General features: G+C 49.5%; 1 protein-coding gene across 9 annotated transcripts in view; it reads left to right on the top strand.

The window, feature by feature from the left end:
- The window catches only part of HERC1 (HECT and RLD domain containing E3 ubiquitin protein ligase family member 1), a 2,101,515-nt gene that overhangs the window by 2,016,237 nt on the left and 60,812 nt on the right, over positions 1 to 24,466 (top strand). For all 9 annotated transcript variants that reach the window (XM_086959402.1, XM_086959399.1, XM_086959397.1 and 6 more), the window contains exon 75: positions 2,890 to 3,142. In XM_086959402.1, the coding sequence (XP_086815528.1) occupies positions 2,890 to 3,142 (253 nt within the window). The remainder of the gene's footprint in view (positions 1 to 2,889; positions 3,143 to 24,466) is intronic.

Raw genomic sequence — 24,466 nt, 5'->3', positions numbered from 1 at the left:
CTCCCTCTGCTAAATGGATCACTTTCACAGGGTAAAGTCCCTAGCTGCCTTAAGAAGGCCTTGCTTATCCCTCTGATCAAGAAAGTAGAAGCAGATCCGCTTGATCCGTTAAACTAGGTTAAAATATAGGCCTACCTTATACATCTAAATTACTGGAAGCCTACATCTGTGCAAACGTGTATAATTTCATAGAACAAACGGAATATCTTGAACCCAATCAGGCAGGCTTCCGTTCGTGTCATTCAACGGAAGCTGTAATATTGGCGGGATAAAATACTTTAAGGCGGAATGCTGATAAAGGCATCCACCAGGCCCTGGTACTGCTCGATCTTTCGGCAGCATTCGACACGGTTGACTATTCCATTCTGGTCAACCGTGTCGAACAAGCGGGCCTTAGGGGGCCCGCTTTGAGCTGGATTAGTTCCTTTATCACAGGCCGCACGCAATCAGTAAGATTGGGCCCTTTTACAGTTCCCACTATTTCTACCACATGTGGAGTACCCCAAGGCTCCTCTTTATCACCTTTACTTTTTAATTTGTATCTTCGCCCACTACTGTACTCCCTAAGGAATGCTAAAGTTACCATCTATAACTACGCGGACGATCTACAACTCATCTTTCCTCTGAACACCAAGGACTTCGTGGTAGAATTTTATGACACCATGACACATATTCAGGGATGGATGAGTCTTAATCATCTGAAACTTAACCCAGGCAAGACTGAATTGGTCTTGCCTGGACAAAGTGAATTAAGTTGGAGTCCATGCTTCTGGCCTTCTAGCATGGGGGCTCCACCTACGAGATCGTCCTCGGTTAAAAGCCTAGGGGTAACATTAAGTGAGGATCTTTCTCTGAAAAGACAAGTAGGTACTGTAGTGTCGGCCAGTTTTTTTCAACTTAAAAAAATAAGGAAAATAGCTCATTTTCTTACGCAGGCCGCCCTCACTCAGGTCATCATCGCCCTTGTTCGGATGTATGACGGTACAACGCGTACCGTCACAACGCATCCCTTTAGCACGCATCCCTTACAACGCAAGCCGTTACCACGACTTGCGTTGGGGGTGCGGATTTCGAATAGTTTAATTTACTATTCTAACACCAGTCCCCGTGGATCCTAGGGAAGGTGTTGGGATAGTAAATTAACTATTTTTAAACCTTTAGCGCCCTCCAGCGCAAGTCGTGGTAACGACTTGCGTTGTAAGGGATGCGTGCTAAAGGTACTGCGTTGTGAAAACATTGTTGTAAACGATGTTTACCCCCTTGTTCTGTCTCGACTGGATTTCTCAAATAGTCTCTATTTGGGACTCCCAGCGGGCATGCAAAAAAGACTTCAGCTGGTCCAGAATCAAGCCGCTAGACTTATTCTTGGACTTACAAAGTGGCAATCTATTAGACCTGGTCTGAAACAATTGCATTGGTTACCTGTTGCGCAGCAAATTGCATTTATAACTGGGTGTATTATTTTTAAAACCTTACAAAACACGGCCCCGAAATTTATAAAAGACCTTGTTTCTAGATACAACCCATCATTAAATCTTCGCTCTGCTCAAAAATCTTTATTGATTTTTTCCATCTTTCAAAAAGAAACGTCTTGGTGGCTGCTGCTTTGACCATTTTGCAGCCACCTTCTGGAATTCGCTTCTTTTACAATTGAAATTGACTGGAGACCTTCTCAGCTTCAGACACTCTCTTAAAACCTGGTTGTTCATGCAGGCCTACTGCTGAGTTGTGTTTTACTTTATATCTGTGTTGTGTTCCTTTCTCGATAGCGCCATGAAGCCCCTGGGCGTACGAGCGCTTAATAAATATATATTAACATAACATAACATAACAATTAGATGCTTCCTTGCACACATCAAAGTAAATTATAATTTCCCCAATCAATGGTCATCACCTTCTTCCCAAGAAGAGTAGCTTCACAATAAATCTACGCCTTCTGTAATTCAAGGGAAATTGCTTCACTCACAAGGAGAGCCAGCAATACGTTTGCAATACAGTGTCAGTGTCTAGAACAGCTACCAAATTTTAAAGGTGTTTTATTTTTTTTCTGGGTTTCTCCCAAAAATACATGCAGCAGCATACATACCTCTCCACTAACAATCCCAACAGTAGTGTGACCTTTCAGTCTTATATTTTTTAAATATAATAAATGTAGTGTCACTTTTTAAACATGAGCTCCTCAAACACACGCATTGCTGTATTGTTAGCCCTTGTTACTAATAACTTCTCCTTCATCGTCCATCTGCTTTCCCAGAACCTCCTTCCATGATATATAAATTACTTGCTTCACATTGGCTTGATTTTGCTTTAAAAACTTTTAAATACAAGATGTGTCTCTGAGTCTACGCTCTTTAATAATTGTGTGACATTTCATTATGATTGATGCTGAATTTTTTCTCTTGCATGCCGTGTTTAGAATGCAGTTTCTGTGGAACACATTCAAAATACTGAAAGCAAAGTTGAGCCTATGAGGGATTGTGATAAATACCCAGTTGTATATGATTTTAAATATATGAGCTTTGTTCAAGCTGCTTAAATGAGGTCAAGCTTCCTACCCCTCTGCCAAGTTAGTCCTGAGTGAAAGTGACATGAACCTTTTTCAGAAAAAAACCAACAGTGTTCACATATATGAAAGGACTTTAATGTTCCATTATTATGCTTCCATGGTGTTCACACCTCTCTGAGGTTATCATTTTAGATTGTGTCCAGTTCCCTGCTCCCACAGCATGTATATTATTTGTATAGCTGTTGAAACACTAGGTATGTGGATGAAAATAAATTGAATAATTAATGTACTTAAATTAACACTAACCATGCATGTTTCCCCGCAGCTTTATTGTGATGTCCACTATCAGAAATTGAAACTGAAATTGGTACTTGTATTTCTAGGTTCCTTCTGAATCCTTCAGCCTGTCTAGATGAGCATCTCATGCAGTTCAAGTTCTTAGGCATTCTGATGGGTGTTGCTATTCGTACCAAGAAACCTCTAGATCTTCACTTGGCTCCAATGGTTTGGAAACAATTGTGCTGCATCCCACTAGCTTTGGAGGATCTAGAGGAGGTTGATCTGCTCTATGTGCAAACCCTTAACAGCATTCTTCACATTGAAGACAGTGGGATAACTGAAGAAAACTTTCATGAGGTAAATTACATCAGCTGCATTTCTAGTTTTGTTACTGTCTGGCCCATATTCTTTTTCTAGCAGGAATTGCAACAAAAAAATCAAGATGGCAGTAAGCCTGATTGTTAGTTTTGGGCTCTTTGCAGATACATCCAAAGATTTTGTTTACCAGTATTCTTTTTCACCTATTCACCAAGAGTGCCACTCTTTAAGATTTAAACTGCTATAATTTAAAATAGATCCCTGTTAAAAAATTAGACATGGTATCTCTCACATAAAGAGTAGAATCACTCTTCTCTCCTTCGCATTTACTCTGAGTATCAGTCAGTGGTCCCATCACTGTAAGTTTTTATCCATTAGTGCCACCATATGTTCCACCAGAGCTGAATATCCAAATCATTTATTCCATCAGCGTCCTTCAGTTCTTTACGTCCTCTTCTTAATAATCACTTTCAGTAGTAGTTTATGCTCTGTATCTGGGTAATACTAGTGAGCGGCATGGAAGGACTCAACATCTTGATCTATTACGAAATCGCATAAAGGAGTGGACTGGTGCACCATTCATGAAAAAACTGTATACGAGGCAAGAGGCTCTCTGGTCAAACAAGAGCACATATGGGGCAAATCGCTGGGCTAGATAGGCTGATGACTCACAGACGAGGGTTGGAAATCCTGGGGTGTGAGGAGGGGGGGGGGGCAATATAGGTCTTGTCTGTTAGCATGGCCCAAAGGGAAAATAATTCTGATAATGTAATTAACTGTCTTATATCACAGTGGTGCACTGTTTTACTTTGTTGCTCATAAAAACCAATAAATTGTTCATCCCAAATAAAAAAATACTAGTGAAAATGTTTTTTCTTCAAGTCTCTCCTTAGTTGATCTTGTTTGTCGAATGTGTTCTTTCAAATATTTTCTTCCCTCCTCTTTTCAGTTATCTGCAAGTATCAAAATGGATCAAGAAAACTGGAAATCCAACAGAAAACTCTTTGTAGCCACAAAATGACCTTTGTCGCTGCGCTATGCAGTGTGTGAGAGATGTTACAACATGTCTCCACAAAGTGCATCCTTCATGCCCATGATACCTGTAGTCTTTTCTGCAAAGCACGGGTTGTAGGATGTGGAGCTTGACCTGTTTTTGGAGTTTCCTTTTGAGATTTTGCAGGATTTGTCAGACCAGCTCCACAAGTAGTAATCAAATAACAGTGACAGTAGAAATAGGCTATGTAATCTATATTCCTAAATTACTACTCCAAGGCCTGGTTCATATGTCATTCAGTACACCCCAAGACTTTGTGCGACATCAATGCCAGGCTTGCCCCCTCATTCCCAGATAATTAAATTGAGTAAACACCACAGATCCTCATGAAGATGATAGTCTTCTTCCAAGCATTTGGTGCATCTGAGTAGTCTTTGGGGAGGTCAGCACTCTAGTCGCTGAGCACTTTCCCTCCACCTCAGCCTATAAAAGCAAATGCTCTTGCGACCGCGCAGCGCTATCAAATGCTTGTTGTAGCAGGGTAATAGAATTGAACACAGCAGCTGGGGGGTACCGGGTATTTGCCAAAAAGTTAAATTTCGTTTTTAAAATCCAAAGCTTTTAAATTTTTTTCTGTCACACAGCAGCTGTGGGGTACCTGTTATTTGCCAAAAAGGAACATTTTGTTTTCAAAATTCAAAGCTTTTAAATTGTTTTCTGTCACTCTTGTTTCTTGACCACAAGTCCTAACTAAATACTCACTTCCTGACGGTCCCACATTTTGTGGGCGAGCCGCCATCTTTGGGGAGGTCAGCACTCTAGTCGCTGAGCACTTTCCCTCCACCTCAACCTATAAAAGCAAATGCTCTTGCGACCGCGCAGCGCTATCAAATGCTTGTTGTAGCAGGGGAATTGAATTGAACACAGCAGCTGGGGGGTACCTGGTATTTGCCAAAAAGGAAATTTAAAATTCAAAGCTTTTAAATTGTTTTCTGTCACACAGCAGCTGGGGGGTACCTGTTATTTGCCAAAAAGGAAAATTTAGTTTTTAAAATTCAAAGCTTTTAAATTGTTTTTTGTCACTCCGTTTCTTGATCACACGTCCTAACTAAATACTCACTTCCTGACGGTCCCACATTTTGTGGGCGAGCCGCCATCTTTGGGGAGGTCAGTACTCTAGTCGCTGAGCACTCTCCCTCCACCGCAGTCTATAAAAGCGAATGCTCTCGTGGCCGCACAGCGGGCGCGCCGGTGGCGTGCCAAAGGCAAGCCCGTCCGGGGCCGGGTCGCGCCATGCGCCACACCCCCTGGTCAAATTTAAAGAAAAACGTATACCAAGTCGACTCTGCTGAATTTGCAATACACAACTAAGGGTAATGTTTGTCAGCCTATCTCTCTAGGAAATGACTTTCAGGCATTATTCTGCCCTACCTGCAATCTTGCCTTTAACAAAAAACATTCTATATCTCCTCCCTCTGAAGAGGTAGGCATTACTCGGTTCGACACACGTTTCGGTGTCCTACTGAACACCAGATCACTTCCTAAACATAGGCACGAACTTGCTGATTTTATTGAGTTGTACTCGCCAGACATACTGTTCCTCACAGAGACTTGGACTCATCCCGCTTCTGAACCAGACCTAAATGTCGCCATACCATCGGGCTATGATCTATATAGGATTGACAGGATAGGACAAAGAGGGGGAGGGGTCGCTATTATCTATCGCTCACACATTAAAGCAATCTTCTCAGAGATTTCTCATTTTAAAGAAGAGGCTATTTTGTTTACTTTCAAAGCTACCAGTACTGAGTCCCTTAATGGACTTCTAGTATATAGACCACTGGGACCTAGAAATGCGTTCATTGAATCCATCTCGACTGTTATGGAATCCTGTATGGCACACACTAATTTTGCTGTGTTGGGAGACTTCAATTTCCATTTAGAGGCCATTGATAACATGGACACCAAGGAGCTAACAGACCGATTCCTTAGCCTAGGTCTAAAACAAATAGTAACTGAGCCTACACATACAGGTAAACACACCCTGGATGGCATTTTTACAAATCACCCACAGATGCACTTTAATAAGACACTATTCTTACCTTGGACGGACCATAGTTCGGTCTTTTTTAAGGTCCATGCCACCGGTCCCTTAAATAGAAGTTTTGGCACAAACATACCAAAGATGTCATGTTCTTGGACACAAATAAACCCTCTTGATCTCCAGAACACGCTGCAATTACAGAAGAATATTTTGGAGACCGATCCTGACCAAGCTGCGATACATCTCAATCGCTGGTTGGAACAGGCCGTGACAAGCCTAGCTCCTGAAACTAGTATAAGAGCCAAAAATAAACTGTCCTCGGCCCCATGGTATAACACCAAGTTAAAAGACCTTTAAAAAATCTGCAGAGCCAAAGAAAGGCTCTGGAGAAAGGAATACTCAGAATATGATAAAAAGCATTATGGAAATGCCTTAGCTAAATACAAGCAAGCTATAAACGAGGCAAAATCTACCTATTTCACTGAGAAAATTATGGCTTCCTAAAATACCTCTTGAGAACTCTTTAAGACAGTCTCTAAACTATCCAAGCTTGCCAATACTAAACATTTTAAATCAACAAGTCAGTTTTGCAACAAACTTGGCAATTTTTTCCACGATAAAGTAGTAAATGTATACAACGAATTTTCTACTGACGTAAATGAGACTAGATTAGTCGAATGAAAGCCGGACGCATCAAACACACAATTGTTCCTAAAATAGTTTAGACATCTCACACAGGAAAAAGTTGAAAAACTCATCTTGACAACTCATTCAGGTTCCCCTTTGGACCTTTGCCTAGCCATGGTCTTTCATATGGCCCCGGAAGCCATTGCCAAGGTCCTGACACCCCTTCTGAATAACATTCTAGATCAAGGACATTTCCCGACGTATTGGTGAACTCTATTATAAAACCTATTCTGAAAAAGCAGACTTTGGACCCTTCGGAAATGGCAAACTATCGGCCTATTACTTCTTTACAATTCCCCTCTAAAGTTCTGGAAAGAGCAGTAAATGAAGAACTGCTAACTTTTATAGAGTCAAACGATATACTAGACCAAGCACAGCACGGCTTCAGGCCACGCCATAGCACGAGTCTGTATTGATTGCAGCCACTGAGAGCTTACGTGCGCAACTAGATCAGGGCGGGAAGGCAATATTAATATTGCTTGATTTATCCGCCGCGTTTGACACGGTTGATCACCATATACTTCTTCAGCGGCTGGCAGAAATAGGTATCACAGATAGGGCCGCAGACATTCTTCAATCCTACCTAGCCGATAGACAACAAACAGTGACGTTAGATGAGCACAAATCTCCCTCCTTTTTTTATACCATGTGGGGTACCTCAGGGTTCGGCACTCTCGCCCACCCTGTTTAACATATATGTAGCCCCACTGGCAAAGCTTATTAGCTCCTTTGTCTTCACAGCCATATGCTATGCTGACGACACGCAAATTGTCGTCTCACTGACTGCTATATCAGAGGACGTGGCAGCACGTTTTAACTCATGCATGAGCCATATTATCAATTGGATGGCAAGCAATTGCTTAAAGTTGAACACCGGGAAGACGGAGGTAGTAACAATCTTGCCCTCAACCCGTAAAAAAGGTAAAAAACCTCGGAGTCCTAATTGACGATCATCTTTCCCTATCAGATCAGGTCAACAGCATTACCTCTTCCTGTTTCTATACCCTGAAAATTCTTAGGAAAATCCTACCTTTCATCCCTATGTTGAGCGTTATGCTCCACAGAGAGTTCTCCGCTCCGCCTCGGCATCCTTACTTATAGTTCCAAGGATAAAGACGCTGAAGTGGAGTGGTAGGAGCTTCCGATTTTTAGCTCCGAAGCTATGGAACTCTATCCCCCTGCATCTTAGATCCCAAAATAATCTACTTCAGTTTAGGAGGGACCTCAAAACCTGGCTGTTTTAGCTTCACATAACCAGCTGCATTTCTCCTTACTCTGTTTTTTTGATAGTTAAGCGCTAAGACGCCACAGCATGCACGCGCTCTATAAAAACCCTCATTTCATTTCATTTCATTGAGGCTCCTTTCAAGTGCCACACTCTTCCATATTATCTTCCTGCAAGATATGTTGAGGGTGTTTGGCACATATGGCCCGACATGCTGTTCAATTCTCTGGAGTTTGTTCTTACTACCACAGCTTTTCTGGCATTGATCTCTGTTTTGCCACCAATATAAGCAGTTGTGAAGGGCATTATGAAAATGTCAAAGGAACATTAAAGACAATTTGCTCTTTTGCACTAGGAAACTGTCAAATGATGTGTTGAAATTTTTGATGGCATCTAAGGAAAAGCTGAACAGCCTTACTGCCCCAACCAGTTAACATTGTATATGCGACTTGTCAACGGAAGTGCCTTGTACAGCCTTCAAAAGTATCACCCACATCATGTCATATGTTCCGTTTTTTTCGTATGCTTAGGCTAAGATCTGAAGCTCACTAGGTTTTCTTAATTCATTTAATTCAGAAAGAGAATGAAGGTATTTTCATGATGCCTCCTCATAAAACCCCAGAGTTTAATCTCTGTTGTATGGGCATGTGCCAAATATTTATGTGGGAACACTCTCAGCCCTGCATGTGCAGCATGGGAAACCAAATTGTAACCCCACTGCTCATGAGACATGCATTCTTAGTTCCAGAATAAACAGGGAGAAGGAGATAAAACATTCCGAGCTCTGCATGGTCTGCTTAGAGGATGACCTTTGTGAAGTCAACAATTATTGATTCGTGAATTACAGCGCCTTTTTAAAGAAGTAAACAAATATATCTAAAAGAAACAGGTTAGTGTTAGATTCCTTACCTAGAATATCCCCAGGCTTCAGACTGGATCCGGAAAGTTTTGCGTAGCAGTATCCGTGCGCGTCGGTAGGCGTTGTCTGCGGTTCCGCGTCTGTCGTTAGCATCGTGATCGCCGGGATAACGTCGTCAGAGTACTTAGACGCAGCCCTCGTGCGCTGATCTCAGTTCTTCTTTTTTCCGCGCCAGCAAGCGCAGATCTGGGAAGAGCAGTACTCTGGTCACTTTTTGCCCAGCTTTTTGATCTCTTTTTGATAATCTTTTCGAGTCAACATCGACTCCTGTTGCCGATAGGGATGCCTGGCTTCAAGCCCTGTGAGCCCTGCCAGGCCTTGACCTCGAAGGCTAGGTGGGAGCGGTCCCGCAAGCTGCTCGAGATCCAGTAGTCGGCTCCGCGCCGCTCGAGTTCCCGGTCGAGAAGTTGAGGCATTGGTCGCGGATCCGCAGTCAACGCTCATCATGTCATTGCCATCACTCGTCGGGCTCCAAGTCCTCTGGTAAGTCGAGGCACTCTAAGAAAGAGTCCAAGAGACGACATTGCTCTTCGGACGCCGCTCGCGTGACACGGCTGAGGGCTCGGGCGACACCGCCCGAGCCGCAGGTGCCGCCTCTAGGCCCATACCCTCCAGTCCCTGGTCTGTGAGCAACGCCGGAGGAGATTTGTGATTTCCTCATTGCCATGAGGACTCACTTCCCTCCGTCGAGGGTTGCCGGGTCACCTTCGGGCCCGCAATCCCGACTGGGGGCCGTTGCAGGCCGGAGGCTCCGGCCCCGGCGGGTGCTTTGGTCCCGGCGCCGTCGTCAACTTTGGTCCCAACGCAGCAGGGTCCCACAGGATCAAGGCCTGGATCCGGGCCGTCACCAGTCGACCTTTCGACTCCTCCGCTGGTGCCAACCCCCATGGTGTCGCTCCTGGCGCCATCTTCGGACGACGCCGGCCCTGGGTTCAGCCCCATTCCGGTGCGGTGCCGTCTTCGACATCGATGGGTGAGCAAATCATCTATGACCCGGCTCCGTCATTTTTGCCTGAGTTTCAGGACACGGGTGAAGGGGAGAACTGGGAGGGGTCTGAGGACCCTCTGGCACAGCAGTGCCAGTTGAGCCAGGACTGGGCAGAAGAGCTGGGGGAGGCCAGTGGTCTAGACACTGGATTCATCTCTCCTCCCTCTGTGGCTTCGAAGGAGGGTGCTGCTTATAGCGTGATGTTGGCCAAGGCTTTAGCTCTTGAGCTCCCTGTCGCGGCCGTGAGGACTAATCTCCTCACTGAGGTGCTCAAACCGCAGGCAAGCTCCTCGGACACTACTGCCGTTCAATGAAGCCCTCACTGACGTTCTGCTAGGCACTTGGTCCAAGCCCTCTACAGACCTCCCTGTAGATCGGAACGTGGCCCAGCTCTGGACGACCCCTGGTTTCTGTCCACCCACCCCAACCCGAGAGTCTGGTGATCCAGGCCTCTACATCCCAGACCGCATTCCGAACCGCTCCCCCGAATCAGGAATCCAAAAGTTAAAATCAGTTTGGAAAGAAACTGTTCTCCTCACTCAGTTTGGGGCTGCGGTCTGTCAACACTGCCTGCCTTTTGGGCCGTTACACCCACTCTCTGTGGGATACGGTTGCGGAGGTGCTGCCGCAGTGCCCGGTGAAGGTCCAGGCAAAATTTACCCAAGCCCTAGCAGAAGGGTGGGATGCAGCCCGCTATTCCATACGGTGTGGACTTGATACCACAGACTCGGTGGGTGTCACCATTCACCTGTATGGCGATGCCCAACACTGCAGGAACGACGATAACCCCAGTCCCCCCAATACCCCCGTAGCAACGACGGACACTCAAGAACAGTGAACTTGCCTCACGAGCACCAGGAGAGGGTGGGAGAGAGAGAGAAAAGAGAAATACAGCGTCCCTTCTAAGGTCCTCAGGGTCCTTCCACTCGAAGTGCATGAATCTCACACTGCACCTATAATACAAAATAGATAATCCTTAACTAGGGAGCGTAACAACATAAGCAAAGTAGTCTCTGTGCCCATACATGTGCAAGCCCCTCACAAGAATAATAGATTGGCTTCTTACCAGTTTATGGAGCAGAAGTCACTTGAAACCTCCATTTCGTCACTGGAACATGATGCCTCTCTCCATAGTTCGACTCGATGTGAGGGATAAAGCCTTTTGGCATAAAAACCCTCAATTCAGGTTGCAAAAAGTACAGTTCGATATATCTCTCATGTATGTACAAAAACTAGGCAAATTCATGGCCACTATCCTGCAATGTGCAATGTTCAAACAAAGACGCTATCCACCGATAGTCAGTCTCGTAATTCAGCCCAAACTCTGCATAACGATGCGGAATGGATACAAAAAAAACGAAGGTGAACACGCAGCCGCGCGTCCACCGGGGCCTCGTCTCTCGAACCCAACAAACAGCGAAGTCCACAAAGGTCTGGCAGCTGATCCCAGCAGAACTCCGCCTCACTGATGACAAATGCACAAAAAACACGGGGCGACCGAAAAGACCACCAAGCCTGGCAACAACTAAAACGCAAAAGTTCCATGAACTAGAGAGGGGGTAAGGTCCGAGACAACAGCTCATCCGGGTAGGTGAAACGGGACAAGGAAAGGAACCAAGCACCTGACCAGTGCTACCAGCCCCTTTTTAAAGGGCAAGCCAATGCAATAGTAGGAAAACCAACCCATGCATAGACACAGAGACAGGACAATTCCTAACACTGGGTAGGCAATTGCAACAACGGGGGTGGTTCACCGTCACGCCTTGCTGAGGTCTGCCAATTTTTCGGGGGATGTCCAGGCCACGCTCATGGACATGCCCTTTGATGGCCGTCGCCTTTTCAGCGACAAAGCAGACAGTGCGCTAGAACGTTTCAAGGACTCCAGGGCTACGGGCCTGTCGGGCGAGCGTCAGCAAACGTCTGCTTTTCGCCCCTTTCGAGCCACGGCAGGGCGCCCCCGCACGTCCAGCCAGCCACATGCTGGAGAACCAACCTCAACGCAGTCGCGGACGTGGTAACCGCTGCGGCGGTGCCCGGAGACAACAGCCAGGTCAGTCCACACGGTTATATGTCGTTACCACGAATTCCGTTGCAACGCATGCCTTTTCCACGCATGCGTTACCACGGAATTCGTTTTCCCCTCATCATCTTTACCACGTCGCTCTTACGTCGTAAAGAGGAAGCGGAAGTTTATTCTGCTTCCTCTCTTACGACGCTGTTTTCTTCGGCACGGCAGGATCGTTTTTTTGTGGGGGGGAGACCCCTCCAACCCCCCTTTTTAATCCTACGGTGTTTTTTTTTTGGTCGTGGTAAAGAGGATCGTAGAAAGCATACGCGTTGGAAAGACGTTTACGTGGTAAGTGCCTCGTTGTAAACGTTGCGCGTAGTACTGCCTTCGTTGTTAATGATGTTTCCCGTCCACACCCGCTCCCGCAGGATCTGCCTCAAAGCCTTCCTAGTCCGAGCTTTCAGAACCATACAACGCCAGTGGGGGGCAGGGTCCGCCATCACCTCTTCCACTGGCGTACCATCACATCGGACAGGTGGGTGCTGCAAATCAGCCGAAGGGGCTACTCCTTCCCCTTCGAGACAACCCCTCCAGCCATGCCACCGCATGTTGGGGATCACTTGCAACTTCTGCAGGAGGAAGTTATGGCCCTCTTGGCCAAGGGGGCCAACGAGCGCGTTCCTGGGCCAGAAGTAGGACGTGGCTGCTACTCCCACTACTTTCTGGTACCCAAGAAGGGCAAAGGAGGCCTGTGCCTTTTCTTGGACCTCCGGAGCGTCAACCGCTTCCTCCGGAAAGAGAAGTTCAAGATGCTGACTTTAGCTCAGGTCTAAGCTGCCCTAGACCCTGGAGACTGGATGGTAGCGATGGACTTGCAGGACACTTATTTCCATATCCCCGTATTGCCGGCCCACTGGCATTACCTGCGGTTCATGTAGGCCACGAGCACTTTCAGTTTACCATGCTCCCCTTTGGCCTTACCAGCGCCCCTCGGGTGTTCACGAAAGTGATGGCGGTTGTCGCAGCTCATCTGCGCAGATCAGGGGTTCCAGTCTTCCCCTATCTCGACGACTGGTTGTTGAAGGCGGGCTCACCCCAGACAGTCGTCAGCCACCTCCAGACTACGGCCGACCTCCTGCTGGGGTTCTCAATCAATGTGCCGAAGTCGCACCTGTGCCCCTCTCAGAAGCTCTTCTTCATCGGAGCGGTTCTGGATTCGGCGCAGATTCTGGTTTATCCTCCCCAACAGCGGGTTTGGGATATTCATGCTCTGATTCCGATCTTTCAGCCTTTATCCCGAGTCTCGCTCAGGTTGACGGTTCGGCTTCTGGGGCTGATGGCCTCCTGCATCCTTCTGGTGCATCACGCCAGGGGGCGGATGCGAGCTCTGCAGTGGGACCTGAAGTTTCAGTGGGCCCAGCATCCGGGCAACCTGTCTGACCATGTCCTGATCTCGGAGGGCACTGTGAGACAGTTGCAGTGGTGGCTCACGGACAGCGATTGGGTCAGAGGCAGATCCCTCTCCCTACCCCAACCGGAGCACGTAGTTGTGACGGATGCGTCCCTCCTGGGTTGGGGGGGCCACATGGGAGAGGCGGAGATCAGAGGCCTCTGGTCTCCGACAGAGTCCCGGCTCCACATCAACCTTCTTGAGCTGCGGGCGATCCGGCTTAACTGAAGGCATTCCTCTGGCAATGGCTGGAACATCAGGGCGTGACCCTGGTGGTTCAACACCTGGCAGGTTCCCTAAACGCCAGGGCGGATGAACTCAGCCGTCGGTGCATGATGGATCACGAATGGCGTCTAATCTCGGACGTGGTGCAAGGCCTCTTTCGGCAGTGGGGAGAGCCTTGGTTAGATCTATTCGCCACAGAAGAGAACGCGCAATGTCATCAGTTCTGCGCGTTGGAATTTCCAAGGCGACACTTGCTCGGAGACGCTTTTCGTCGCGAGTGGAGTAGCGGTCTGTTGTACGCCTTTCCACCTATACCACTTCTGCCCAGAGTGGTGAAGAAGATCAGACGCGACCGGGCCCAAGTCATCCTTGTGGCTCCGGACTGGGCAAGAAGGTACTGGTATCCCGAGCTACTCAGCATGTCAGTCGACCCCCCGATTCCTCTGCCTCTTCAGGAGGACCTTCTGTCACAGCAGCAGGGGACGGTCCTCCACCCGAACCTGTCCAGCCTCCACCTCCATGCCTGGAGATTGAGCGGCGGCAGTTAAGGCCATTTGACTTGCCTCCTGAAGTCTGTGATGTCATTCTGGCAGCCAGGCGTCCCTCAACAAAAACGGTATATGCCTGCAGGTGGAACAAATTTGTGGCATGGTGCACAGCAAGGCTGTGGATCCCCTTTCTGCACCTCTTTCAGAGGTTCTCCTCTTTCTTCTTTCTCCTGCCCAGCAGGACTCTGCTCTGGGCACTATCAAGGGCTACCTCTCTGCCATTTCGGCCTTCTTAGGGCTTGCTGATGAGCCTTCTCTTTCAAGTCCCCGGTTGTAAATAGATTCTTAAAGGGCATCACTCACATGTTTCCTCCTGTTCCTTTCGTGATGCCTCAGTGGGACTTGAATCTGGTTCTGACCTTTTTGATGTGCACTCCTTTCAAGCCACTTCACATTTGCCCTCTTCGTCTTCTAACTCTTAAGACTGCATTCCTGGTTGCCATCACCTCTGCCAGGAGAGTGAGTGAGCTCCAGGCTCTTTCTTCTAAACCTCCTTTCCTTTCTGTCCCCTTTCAGGACATCTGTCAGGCAGCTACATTGGCTTCGCTGCACATGTTTGCTAGACACTACTGCCTGGACAGCCAAGTCCGGAGAGATGGCTTTTTCAGCCGTTCCGTTCTCCAGGACTTTCTGGTTCGCAGACCCACCACCGGGGTTGGTATTGCTGGGGTATCTAATCTAAGGTAAGGAATCTAGCACCTGTTTGTGAGAAGTTGGCTGATATATGATGTTCACTAGTTCTAGTGACCACCTTGTATCAGTCCAAACAACCCTTATGGTGATTGGTTGTAAGTCAACCTTATAGACCAGCTATCCTAGTGGTAGCGTGGACAAAGCAGTCTTAGGCTAAACTCTTTTGGCATGTGAAGCCGGCTGTATTACCATATATAACCCCTTGAACACCAAGTGAAAGGACACCACACAGGATATATATTCAAAATATATATGTATTTATTACTACAAATAGTCCCCTGAACTCTTTATGAGCACAGAAGCAAACACGTTAAAACAATTCAATTGATAAGTATACAAAAGTTGCACAAATATGGATAGGCCGGGTGGCCCCTAAAACCATATACTAAAGAAGTGGTATAAGTACCACGAGTCGAAAGGAAGTAAGGCCTAGGGCCTTGGGAATCGCTGGGGCTATGCTGTGCTAACGAAGATTAGGAACTAGGCGGCCCACGGGATCTGGTTTGCAGTGTGCAAAGTTAAAAGCAGTTCACATTGAAATCAATGGATGCGTAAAAGTGTTAAAGATAAAGGTAGGAAGTCTTCTGGTCAGTCTAGAACTTAACCCTTTGGAATCTGGACACTAGGAGAGTTAAACTACTCGGGGGCACCGGAGTGCCAGCGTTACCTCACCCACAGGAAGCGGGTGCAGTGGAGTTCAAAGTGTGTCGGGATTCTGCAGGAGTTCAGATGGAGCTTTGGAGTGTTGATGCTGCAGGCGACCTGATGTGAAGAGTTCCGGTGGATCCAAGGGTGGATCTGAAGTGATGAAGACCTGAAAGCAGAGGGGACAATGTTCACAGTCACTAGACAGTGACCGGCGTGGAACCAGGAAGGAACCAGGCGTTGTCGGGTGCAAGCAGGCGATGACGTGAAGCTTGTCTCTTCAGCCACGTGAACCAGGCGACGATGACGATGACCAGGAGTCACTCACGAGCTGTCCCACCTAGGCTCTAGTTGATGGCGGTGTCGGCTTCTTGATCTGAGCAAACAGGCCTTGGCAAATGCAAGCCACGCAGGAAACAAAGAAGGCTTCTCACTCTAACCATCAAGGTCAGAGGGGTTACTGACGATAATGGAGTTGTGCACTACCAGGATATCCAAGAGATAATAATGAAGCTCAATCAGTTCCTTCGTTGCAAAAGTCTTTATTGATATAATTCCAAAGTGTAAAAACAACAGCCAACGCGTTTCGTTCTTAGAACTTCGTCAGGGCTGTAGATAAAAAACATAAACAGAATACATGAGGGTCCAAACTCATATATTACAGACCACATAGCAAAAAATAAAAACATTACAATTGTTTAAAAAGAAGGCCAACACGATTGTGTTGAGGCCTATCTGGAGTAGCCACTCCTAGGTTTTGTACTGTGCTAACAACAGAAAAGCAAACATTACATAATGTACATTTGTGATAAAACCAACATTTAGTGACACAATTCCATCAAAAATCCCAATTTTTGTAATTTTTTAGTTTTGTAGATTCTATGTATCTGGCAGGTCGTGACCCAATTCTGGTGTGTTGGATTTTTATATTTACACATTCCATACGTGGGAAATGGGAAAACGTCAGAGAAGTGGTGTAGGATTACTGAGAGATTTTTAGTATATTGGTGAAAGATTGGTGTTACGGGGACTCCATTTTGGGTTGTGAGAATCTGGCCCGTGCTAAGGCGGAGACATGGCATTACATCTTTTTGGGATTATCCCTTCTCTCTTTCTGTACATTCCTCATTTACAATCTTAGTGGAGCAGAGTACTATTATTACCAAGTTGACCAAGTTATACGGAATATGGTACTATCCCAGTAATTCCACAAAATTCAAAACAGATCATGGCAATGTATTGAATTAATGTCAAGAATTTTCTTCCAAATTGCAAAATTGGTGAGGTAAACAAAACCTTATATTTCTAAACATTTTAAATTTGATTATGTAACTCTCTCATGGATACATTATATCATGTGAGGGACAGTTCCAACCGTATTTTCACATAGTTTCCATAACACTAATGGTTTTTGGCCATGAAAGTGAGAGAATTACCAAAATAGCCTAGATATCTTACATCACCAGTCACTCATTATCACAAACCTATTTTGAAGCTTGAAATCAATGGTGTCAATTAGTACATACCGTAATTTCACATAGTTTCTGTAGGAGGGTAGCTCCTGACTATGGTTGCCCCCAACTTTTTGCCTTGTGTTTTAGCTGGTTTTTGACATAGTTGGCCTGGGACCCTGCCAATCAGGACCCCAGGCCTACTGCTCTCTCTGTAAAATGGATTCCATGTACCTTAGGTACATTTACCAATTGGTACTGGGCCACCTTATCAGACCCTGTAACTCAGGGCATAGGTGTACCCAGGGCCTACCAGGGGATGCAGCATGTATTATGCCACCCCTGGCTGGCCATCTAAATCTGACACAACTGGCTGCACGACAGCTGGGGCAAGGTGGTGTAATCACCCTTTGCTTTAGATATAGTATACCTATATCTAACCCTAAAATGGACACATAGATTCCTATCAGTCACTCCTATGGCAGGCCTTGACAATCCTGAAGGCAGAGTGCTTGGAATCATGTGAGATGGTGCTCTGGCATGAGCTGAGCCCGTTTGCAGCTTGCGGAACCAATTCCTAATAGCTGTTCCATGATAATGCATACGGGGGGCGTGGCTTGGACGCCGATCGGGATGGCGGCGTGAGCTCGTGGCTCCGCGCGGAATCCCGCTAATTCTCCTGATTCCTGCACCCCGAGCGACCCGTGGTCGACGATTCTGCCCTGCGAAGTGTAGGGGGGCCACTGGGCATCGGTGGCTGGCTGCTAGGGGTTCGCTGGCCCCGAGGAAAACTCGATGAACGACAGCTGAGGTGTCGCCGAGAGTGTGAGGAAAATGGCGGCGGGGCGGACCGACGGCTCCGGACGACGACACTGAGCAGTCTTGGCACCGACTGGAGGGGGGTCCCACTGCTGTGAGATCGGCGCTGTGGGGACTGTGGAGACGGTCCCGAAGATTGGGGGACCGGGAACCCGACGCGGCTCGGGCATCGGGGACGATTACTTGCTGCTACCCTTCCTTCTTCCCCTCCTCCCCCCGGATTTGAAGAGTGCGAACCGGATGGTGCCAACCCATTTGGTCCTTGGAGTGGCGGGCATCAGAGGGAGCACTTGATCCTGAACATTATTGGGAAGCCTACCCTCCACACGGCAACTGCTGGGACTAGGTGACTCTCTTTGCCTGTGACGCAGTTACCTAAGATGGCGGCTTCGGGAGGATCGGAGGCCTTGGAGCTGGGACAGGAGGACTTGGCTGCACTGTCCCAGGTGGGCGAGACCCCCCCGCAGATGGACCAGGAACAGCGGCTGAATCGGGGCCTCGATGCCATACTGGACGCTATCACCTCGACCAAGGAGGCGTTGCGGCAGGACATTGCACAAGTCGCCACGGGGCTGGGGCTACTGCGAGCGGACCATGCGAAGTTGGCGGATAAGGTCAAGGACCATGATCAGCTCCTGTCGGACCTGAAACCGTCGGTGGTGACCGCGGAACACAAGATCACGGATATCCTAGCCCGGTTGGATTCGCTGGAACGAAGAGCGGAGGATGCCGAAGGTCGCAATAGGCGGAACAACGTGCGGGTAGTAGGCCTGCCGGAACGAATTGAGGGGGACGATGCGGTGGCCTACATGGAGAACTGGTTTCGAACTGTAGTGGCACCGGAGGGGCTTACTCCTTTCTTTACCCTGGAACGAGCCCACAGGGTGCCGGGCCGCCCGCCAACGCTGGGCCGCCCTCCCCGACCGATGGTGGTGCGGCTCCTCCATTATAAGGACCGGGACCTCCTCATCCAGAGGGCTAGGGCGTCGGGCCCGTTTGAGGTGGAGAACAGCAGGGTCACGATTTTCCCGGATTACACCCAGGCGGTCCAGAAGAATAGGGCATCGTTTCTGGCGGTGAAGAAGGAACTGCGGGAAGAGGGCATCCAGTACTCCTTGCTCTTCCCGGCCAAGCTGCGGGTCATCCTGGATGAGACCACGCACTTCTTTCAGTCCCCGGACGAGGCTTGGCAGTGGCTGGAATCGTACAGGGCCGGGACAGATAGGTAACACAGGAGTAGACGGGACCGGACTAAAACGCCTCGGGTCAGACAATCTCAACGGATCCGGTCCCGGAACAGGCGCCAGCGGGAGAAACGGGAGGCCCAAATGGCTGCGGACAAGAGAGAGGCTCTGGCGGCGACGGCGGCCATTACAGGGTCACAGCAGGGTAGTGAACTGGCGGAGACGGACTCTGGCGACGAAGGTGGCAGGACTGGGGAGGACCTTTCGGAAGCGGAGAGTTCGAAGGGGCCGGTGGTCACCCCCCAGACATCTGATGGAATTTTTTGTGGTTGATGTATCATTGGACCTTGGACACGGTTTTTGGTAGGGTGGTATCCTGTTGGAGATGGGTGGGTTGCCGGGCAGGGTGCCGCTTTGGCATGGCGGGATGGGAGCGCGGTGCGTGGGCTCCGCTCGCTGGGATCGGCGATAAATCACCCCCCCAGGGCCCTTAAGGCCTTCTGTGGTGGCGACCGCAGGTTAGACGGATGTGTGTTTGGTTTGAGGTTTGGACCGGGGCTGACGTTGGGTTTGTAGGCTCTGTCCTGGGGAGTGGGGTTCGGGGTGTTTTCTTTTCCAATGTTTGTTTTGGGGGGGCAACTGCTATGGTGTGTGCACGAACTGGCACTGTTTGATTTGGAATGTTCACTATCAGTATGGGGACGTTACCTAACTTAAAATGCCTGACGTGGAATGTCCGAGGGCTGCGGACTATGGTCAAGCGCCACAAGGTACATGCGTATTTGGTACGGAGGGGGGTCCAGGTTGCCATGCTGCAGGAGACCCATTTGACGAAGCAGGAATGTGCAGCACTGCAAAAAAGGTGGCGGGCCAGGTGTTTGGTACCACTTACTCAGCTTATGCCCGGGGGGTACTGATATGGGTGAGAGCGGGGATACCGTTTCAGGTGCTGAACCAAGTGGTGGACCCTGAGGGCAGGTTTGTGGCGGTGGAGGGACGGTTATATGGCCGGGATGTGACTCTCTGTTGTGTGTATGCGCCAAATGTTGATCAGGCCCGATTTTTCGATGGCCTCTCAGGGTCCTTGGCCTCTTTTCTAGCGGGCCCGGTGATATTGGGAGGGGATTTTAATTCAATTACAGATGTGGTCCTGGACAGGTCTCACCCTCCCCTTGTTGATTCCCCGGTACGCAAGTTGGCCATGCACAGGAAGGATTGGCAGGATAGATGGGGGCTGTTGGATGTGTGGCGGGAACAACACAGGGATGTCAGGGATTATTCCTTTTTCTCAGCCTTCCATGCGCTCCATGTGAGAATTGATTCGGTGCTCTGTAGCGGGCCCCTGGCCCCACTGATCTCCCATACGGAATACCTAGCCAGAACTATATCGGATCATAATCCCCTATTGATACATGTCCAGTGGCAACGGGAGCGCTCGGCGATTCCAACATGGCGGCTCCAGCCAGACACGTTGGAGGACTCAGTGTTTCGTGATGCGGTCCAGCAGGGCATTGACCATTATTTCGATGAGAATGAGGGTTCCGCTGCGTGTAGGTCCACTGAGTGGGATGCAATGAAAGTGGTGGTGAGAGGGGTGTGCCTGGGCAGATTTTCGAATGCGCGTATGACTATGTTGAATGCACTTGCTAAAGCGGAAGTGACACTGAGGGACCTAGAGCGGCGCAGGCCGACCCGACCGGACTTGCAGGCCCGGTTGCTGGAATCGAAGGAGGCGGTCGCGACCGAAACAGAACGGTTGAGGAGCTACGATTATAGGCTATACGCCATTAAAGCACATGCTGAACGGGATAAGGTGGGCACGCTCCTGGCTAGACTTGCTAACCCTGATATTAGGGGCTGCCCGGTCCTTAGCGTCGGTAACGCATTGGGGGAATTGTGTATTCTCAAGCAGCGATACTGGAGTGCTTCCGCGTGTATTATGAGGAATTGTACCGGAGTCAGTTGGGGGTAGAGGCCCACGATATTGCAGAGTATCTGGGGGCGAGGCAGCTTCCGGTCCTTGACGAGGAGGACGCCACGGATCTGGGCGGGCCGATCACGCTGGTTGAGATACGGGCGGCCATCAAGCAAATGGCGCGGAATAAAACACCCGGTGTGGATGGGTTGCCGATAGAGTTCTACCAGAAGTTTGTGGATAGTTTGGCGCCCAGACTGCTGGTGGTGTACACGGAGGCTTTTGAGTCGGGGGGTTTGCCCGGATCCATGCGGGAAGCGTTGATAGTGCCTCTGCTTAAGCCCGGCAGGGACGCGACGGATGTACGGTCCTATCGACCATTGTCCATGCTGACGGTGGACTACAAAATACTGAGCCGGATCTTGGCCACCAGGCTGGCTCCTCATATGACTGGCCTGGTGCACAGGGATCAGGCAGGGATTATCCCCACGAGGAATACGGCGTTGAATATTCGTCGCCTGGTGGGGATAATGGACGCTGTGACAGATGAGAACGGGGCCCCGGCGGTACTGTCGGTGGACATTGAAAAGGCTTTCGATAGCTTGGAGTGGGTTTTTCTAGATGGAGTGTTAGAGAAGTTTGGTGTTGGTGAGGGGTTCCGCAGATGGACGAAGGTGCTGTATTCCTCAGCAACGGCACGAGTGCGCCTGGGTGGATTGGTGTCCGCGGCTTATCCGGTTGGTAGAGGCACGCGGCAGGGGTGCTCCCTTTCCCCCCTTCTGTTCGCTCTGGCGATGGAACCCTTGGCGGCCCATGCTAGGTCCGGAGACAGGTACGAGGGGATAGACAGCTGTGGGCAGCTACACTACATCTCGCTGTATGCGGATGATTTGCTGCTGTATTTGGGCGACACGGAGCAGGCGTTGGAAGGCACAATGGACCTACTGTCGGAGTTTGGCCGGTTGTCGGGCCTCAAGGTCAATTGGGCGAAGACCTGTGTGTTTCCGCTACGAGCGGAGTCGCCCTGCCCTGCGCGTGATTTGGGGGTGGTTTGGGAGCCATCTTGCTTCACTTATTTGGGAGTCCGTATCTACCACGTGACCGCGGACCTAATGGAGGGCAATATCGGACGGTGCGTACGTATTACTGTGTAGGTAGTATGGCTTTTTGGACAACCCTTCCACTGACAGTACTAGGTAGGGTAGCTCTTTTGAAAATGGTGGCGCTTCCCCGGCTTCTGTACTTCTTTCGAACGCTGCCCCTTTGGATTCCTCAGAGGATCTTTCGGGATCTGAGGACAATGGTTATTGGTTTCCTGTGGGGACATGGCCGCCGTAGAGTGGCGCTAAGCACGTTGCTACGCCCTAAGATTGAGGGGGGGATGGCCGTCCCTGATTTTGAACTGTATTACTTGGCAGCACAGCTCCAGGTTCTTACGCAACACGTGGCTCGGGTGTTTCGGGGACCGGAGTGTGATCGTGAGCGGGGGATACAGCGCTATGTGCTGGCCTATATCGTTATGCAGCAGAGACTGGAGTTGCGCGGCCTCACTATGGAAGAGCGGACGCTTAGGTTATGCTGGCAGAGGAGTCTCAGGAGGGCGAAGGCGACCCGCCCGTATGCGCCTGAGATATCGATTGGTATGCTGACAGCCCTACCGCATGGGGGTGATTGGTCCCCATTGCTGGAATGGGAGGAGGCGGGACTTCAAGTGGTGGGGGACCTGTATGTTGATGGGACCTTGGCGCCCTTCGGAGTGCTGCAGGAACAGTTTGGGCTACCTGACGGGGGGTTCCTCTTACATGCGGCGGTGGTAGCGGCTATTCAGAAGCATTGGAAGGGAGGGCTCACCGAGCCGGGCACGACCATGGCGTGCCAGTACGTAGTGATGGCAGCGGGCACCTTTAAGGCGGTGACCTGCCTTCATAATAGGATGCTGCACGAGGGACTGGAACCGCTCCTGGGGCTCAAGGCGAAGTGGGAGGAGAGCGTGGGTAGGCCCATTCCGGAAGCGACGTGGAGCCATATTTTACGGCGCACGTGGAAGGGCACGAGGAATGCGCGTTTCCAGCAAGTGCACTTCTTTGTGTTACATAGGGCCTATCTGACTCCGGAAAAGATAAAACGGTACTTCCAGGTGCAGGACGCGCGGTGCCCGAGGTGCTTGTCACCGGAGGCGGACATGGATCACCTGTTCTGGGGTTGTCCGAACCTGGAGGCCTACTGGGCTGAGGTGGGGGATCTCCTGAACAAAGTGACTGACAGGGAGGTGGACTTTGATATGGCGACGTGTCTGCTGCTCTGGTTCCCGCACACTAAATACACTAAGGTGACGAGCAAATTCATTGACCTGGGGTTGATACTGGCACAAAGAGAGATTTCGTGGCATTGGAAGTCTAAGGGAGGGCCGTCAGTAAGGAGGTGGAGGAATGAGTTGCTGCGGTGGTCAGAGTGTGAGAGTGTGCTCCGAATGAAGCAGGCTGTCAAGCTTGATAATGAGAAAGCCTTGGATACAGCGTGTGCATGGGAATTGGTGGTGCAGGCCTTGCGCGGTTCGTTAGTGGAGGATGAGGACTGAGTGGATAGGTCCTAAGGACGCTGCGAGGCATACCAGTTCAGGGTTGCAATTGATGCTGTAGTGGGATCCATACTACAATCGGGAACGAGACACACACCATTAGCGGTTGCCGGGGAGTAGCATTAGGGGGTTGTTCGGGGGTGTTCGGGGTGGGTTAGGAGCCAGTAGGTAGCTTGCCGCGGTGAGGTTTCCGGGACTGGGAGTGGGCTTGTGGGGCATAGGTTGCTGGCGGGAGGTGGCAGTAGGGCATGGAGTGGACGTGGTGGGCCTCACGGAGCACGGGGGGATCGGTAGCGGCTTGGTAGCATTGACCTGCTCTTGTAGGATGGCCGATGTTGTTATTGGTTGGGGTTAGGGGGGTAAAAGCAGATACGTAAAACGATTCTTTCGACCATTGGCCCATAGGGACGCTCACCATGATGTCTTCCTGTTCTTTGGGACACTGCGCCGCCCGGCCTCCGGGATGCGGGCTGAATGGCTGTGTATGGTATACATTCTTACGATTGATGCGGGGGGACACCATGTGTGGACTGGTGGAGCAATTATAAGCTGTGGTTTCTAATTCTGCAATAAAAACATATTTTAAAAAAATGATAATGCATACCATATACTCTTAAGTGCATTATAATCCTCGCGGTTATATGCCAACTCTGGTATCGCTTTATCAAAACATGTCGAGTAAGGTGTCATACGAATTGGAATACTAACCCCTCGCCAATTCTGGCGACGGGGTTAGCATTCCACCCTTCTAGAGGGACACGACATGTGTGTAACTGTGAACCCCGGTTAAAGTTAACTCGAGCCTCAGCATCACAAAATGGATGCTGCCACCACAGACACAAGTCTGACCTCCTGCTGCTGGGAGTCCTTCCAGCGAGGAGAGCTTGGACACAGGGTTTCCTGTCAGGGGCCGTGCTAGCACCATCCCAGACAGGGTTTTGTGTATCCTGGGTAGGCAGGGCTGAATAGGAAGGTGACTGCAAGTGGCAC

This window comes from Lissotriton vulgaris, chromosome 2_2 (assembly GCF_964263255.1).
Source record: "Lissotriton vulgaris chromosome 2_2, aLisVul1.2, whole genome shotgun sequence".
Taxonomy (NCBI): Eukaryota; Metazoa; Chordata; class Amphibia; order Caudata; family Salamandridae; genus Lissotriton; species Lissotriton vulgaris.
The sequence above is the reverse complement of the archived record's forward strand: the minus strand, read 5'-3'. Positions and strand labels throughout refer to the sequence as shown.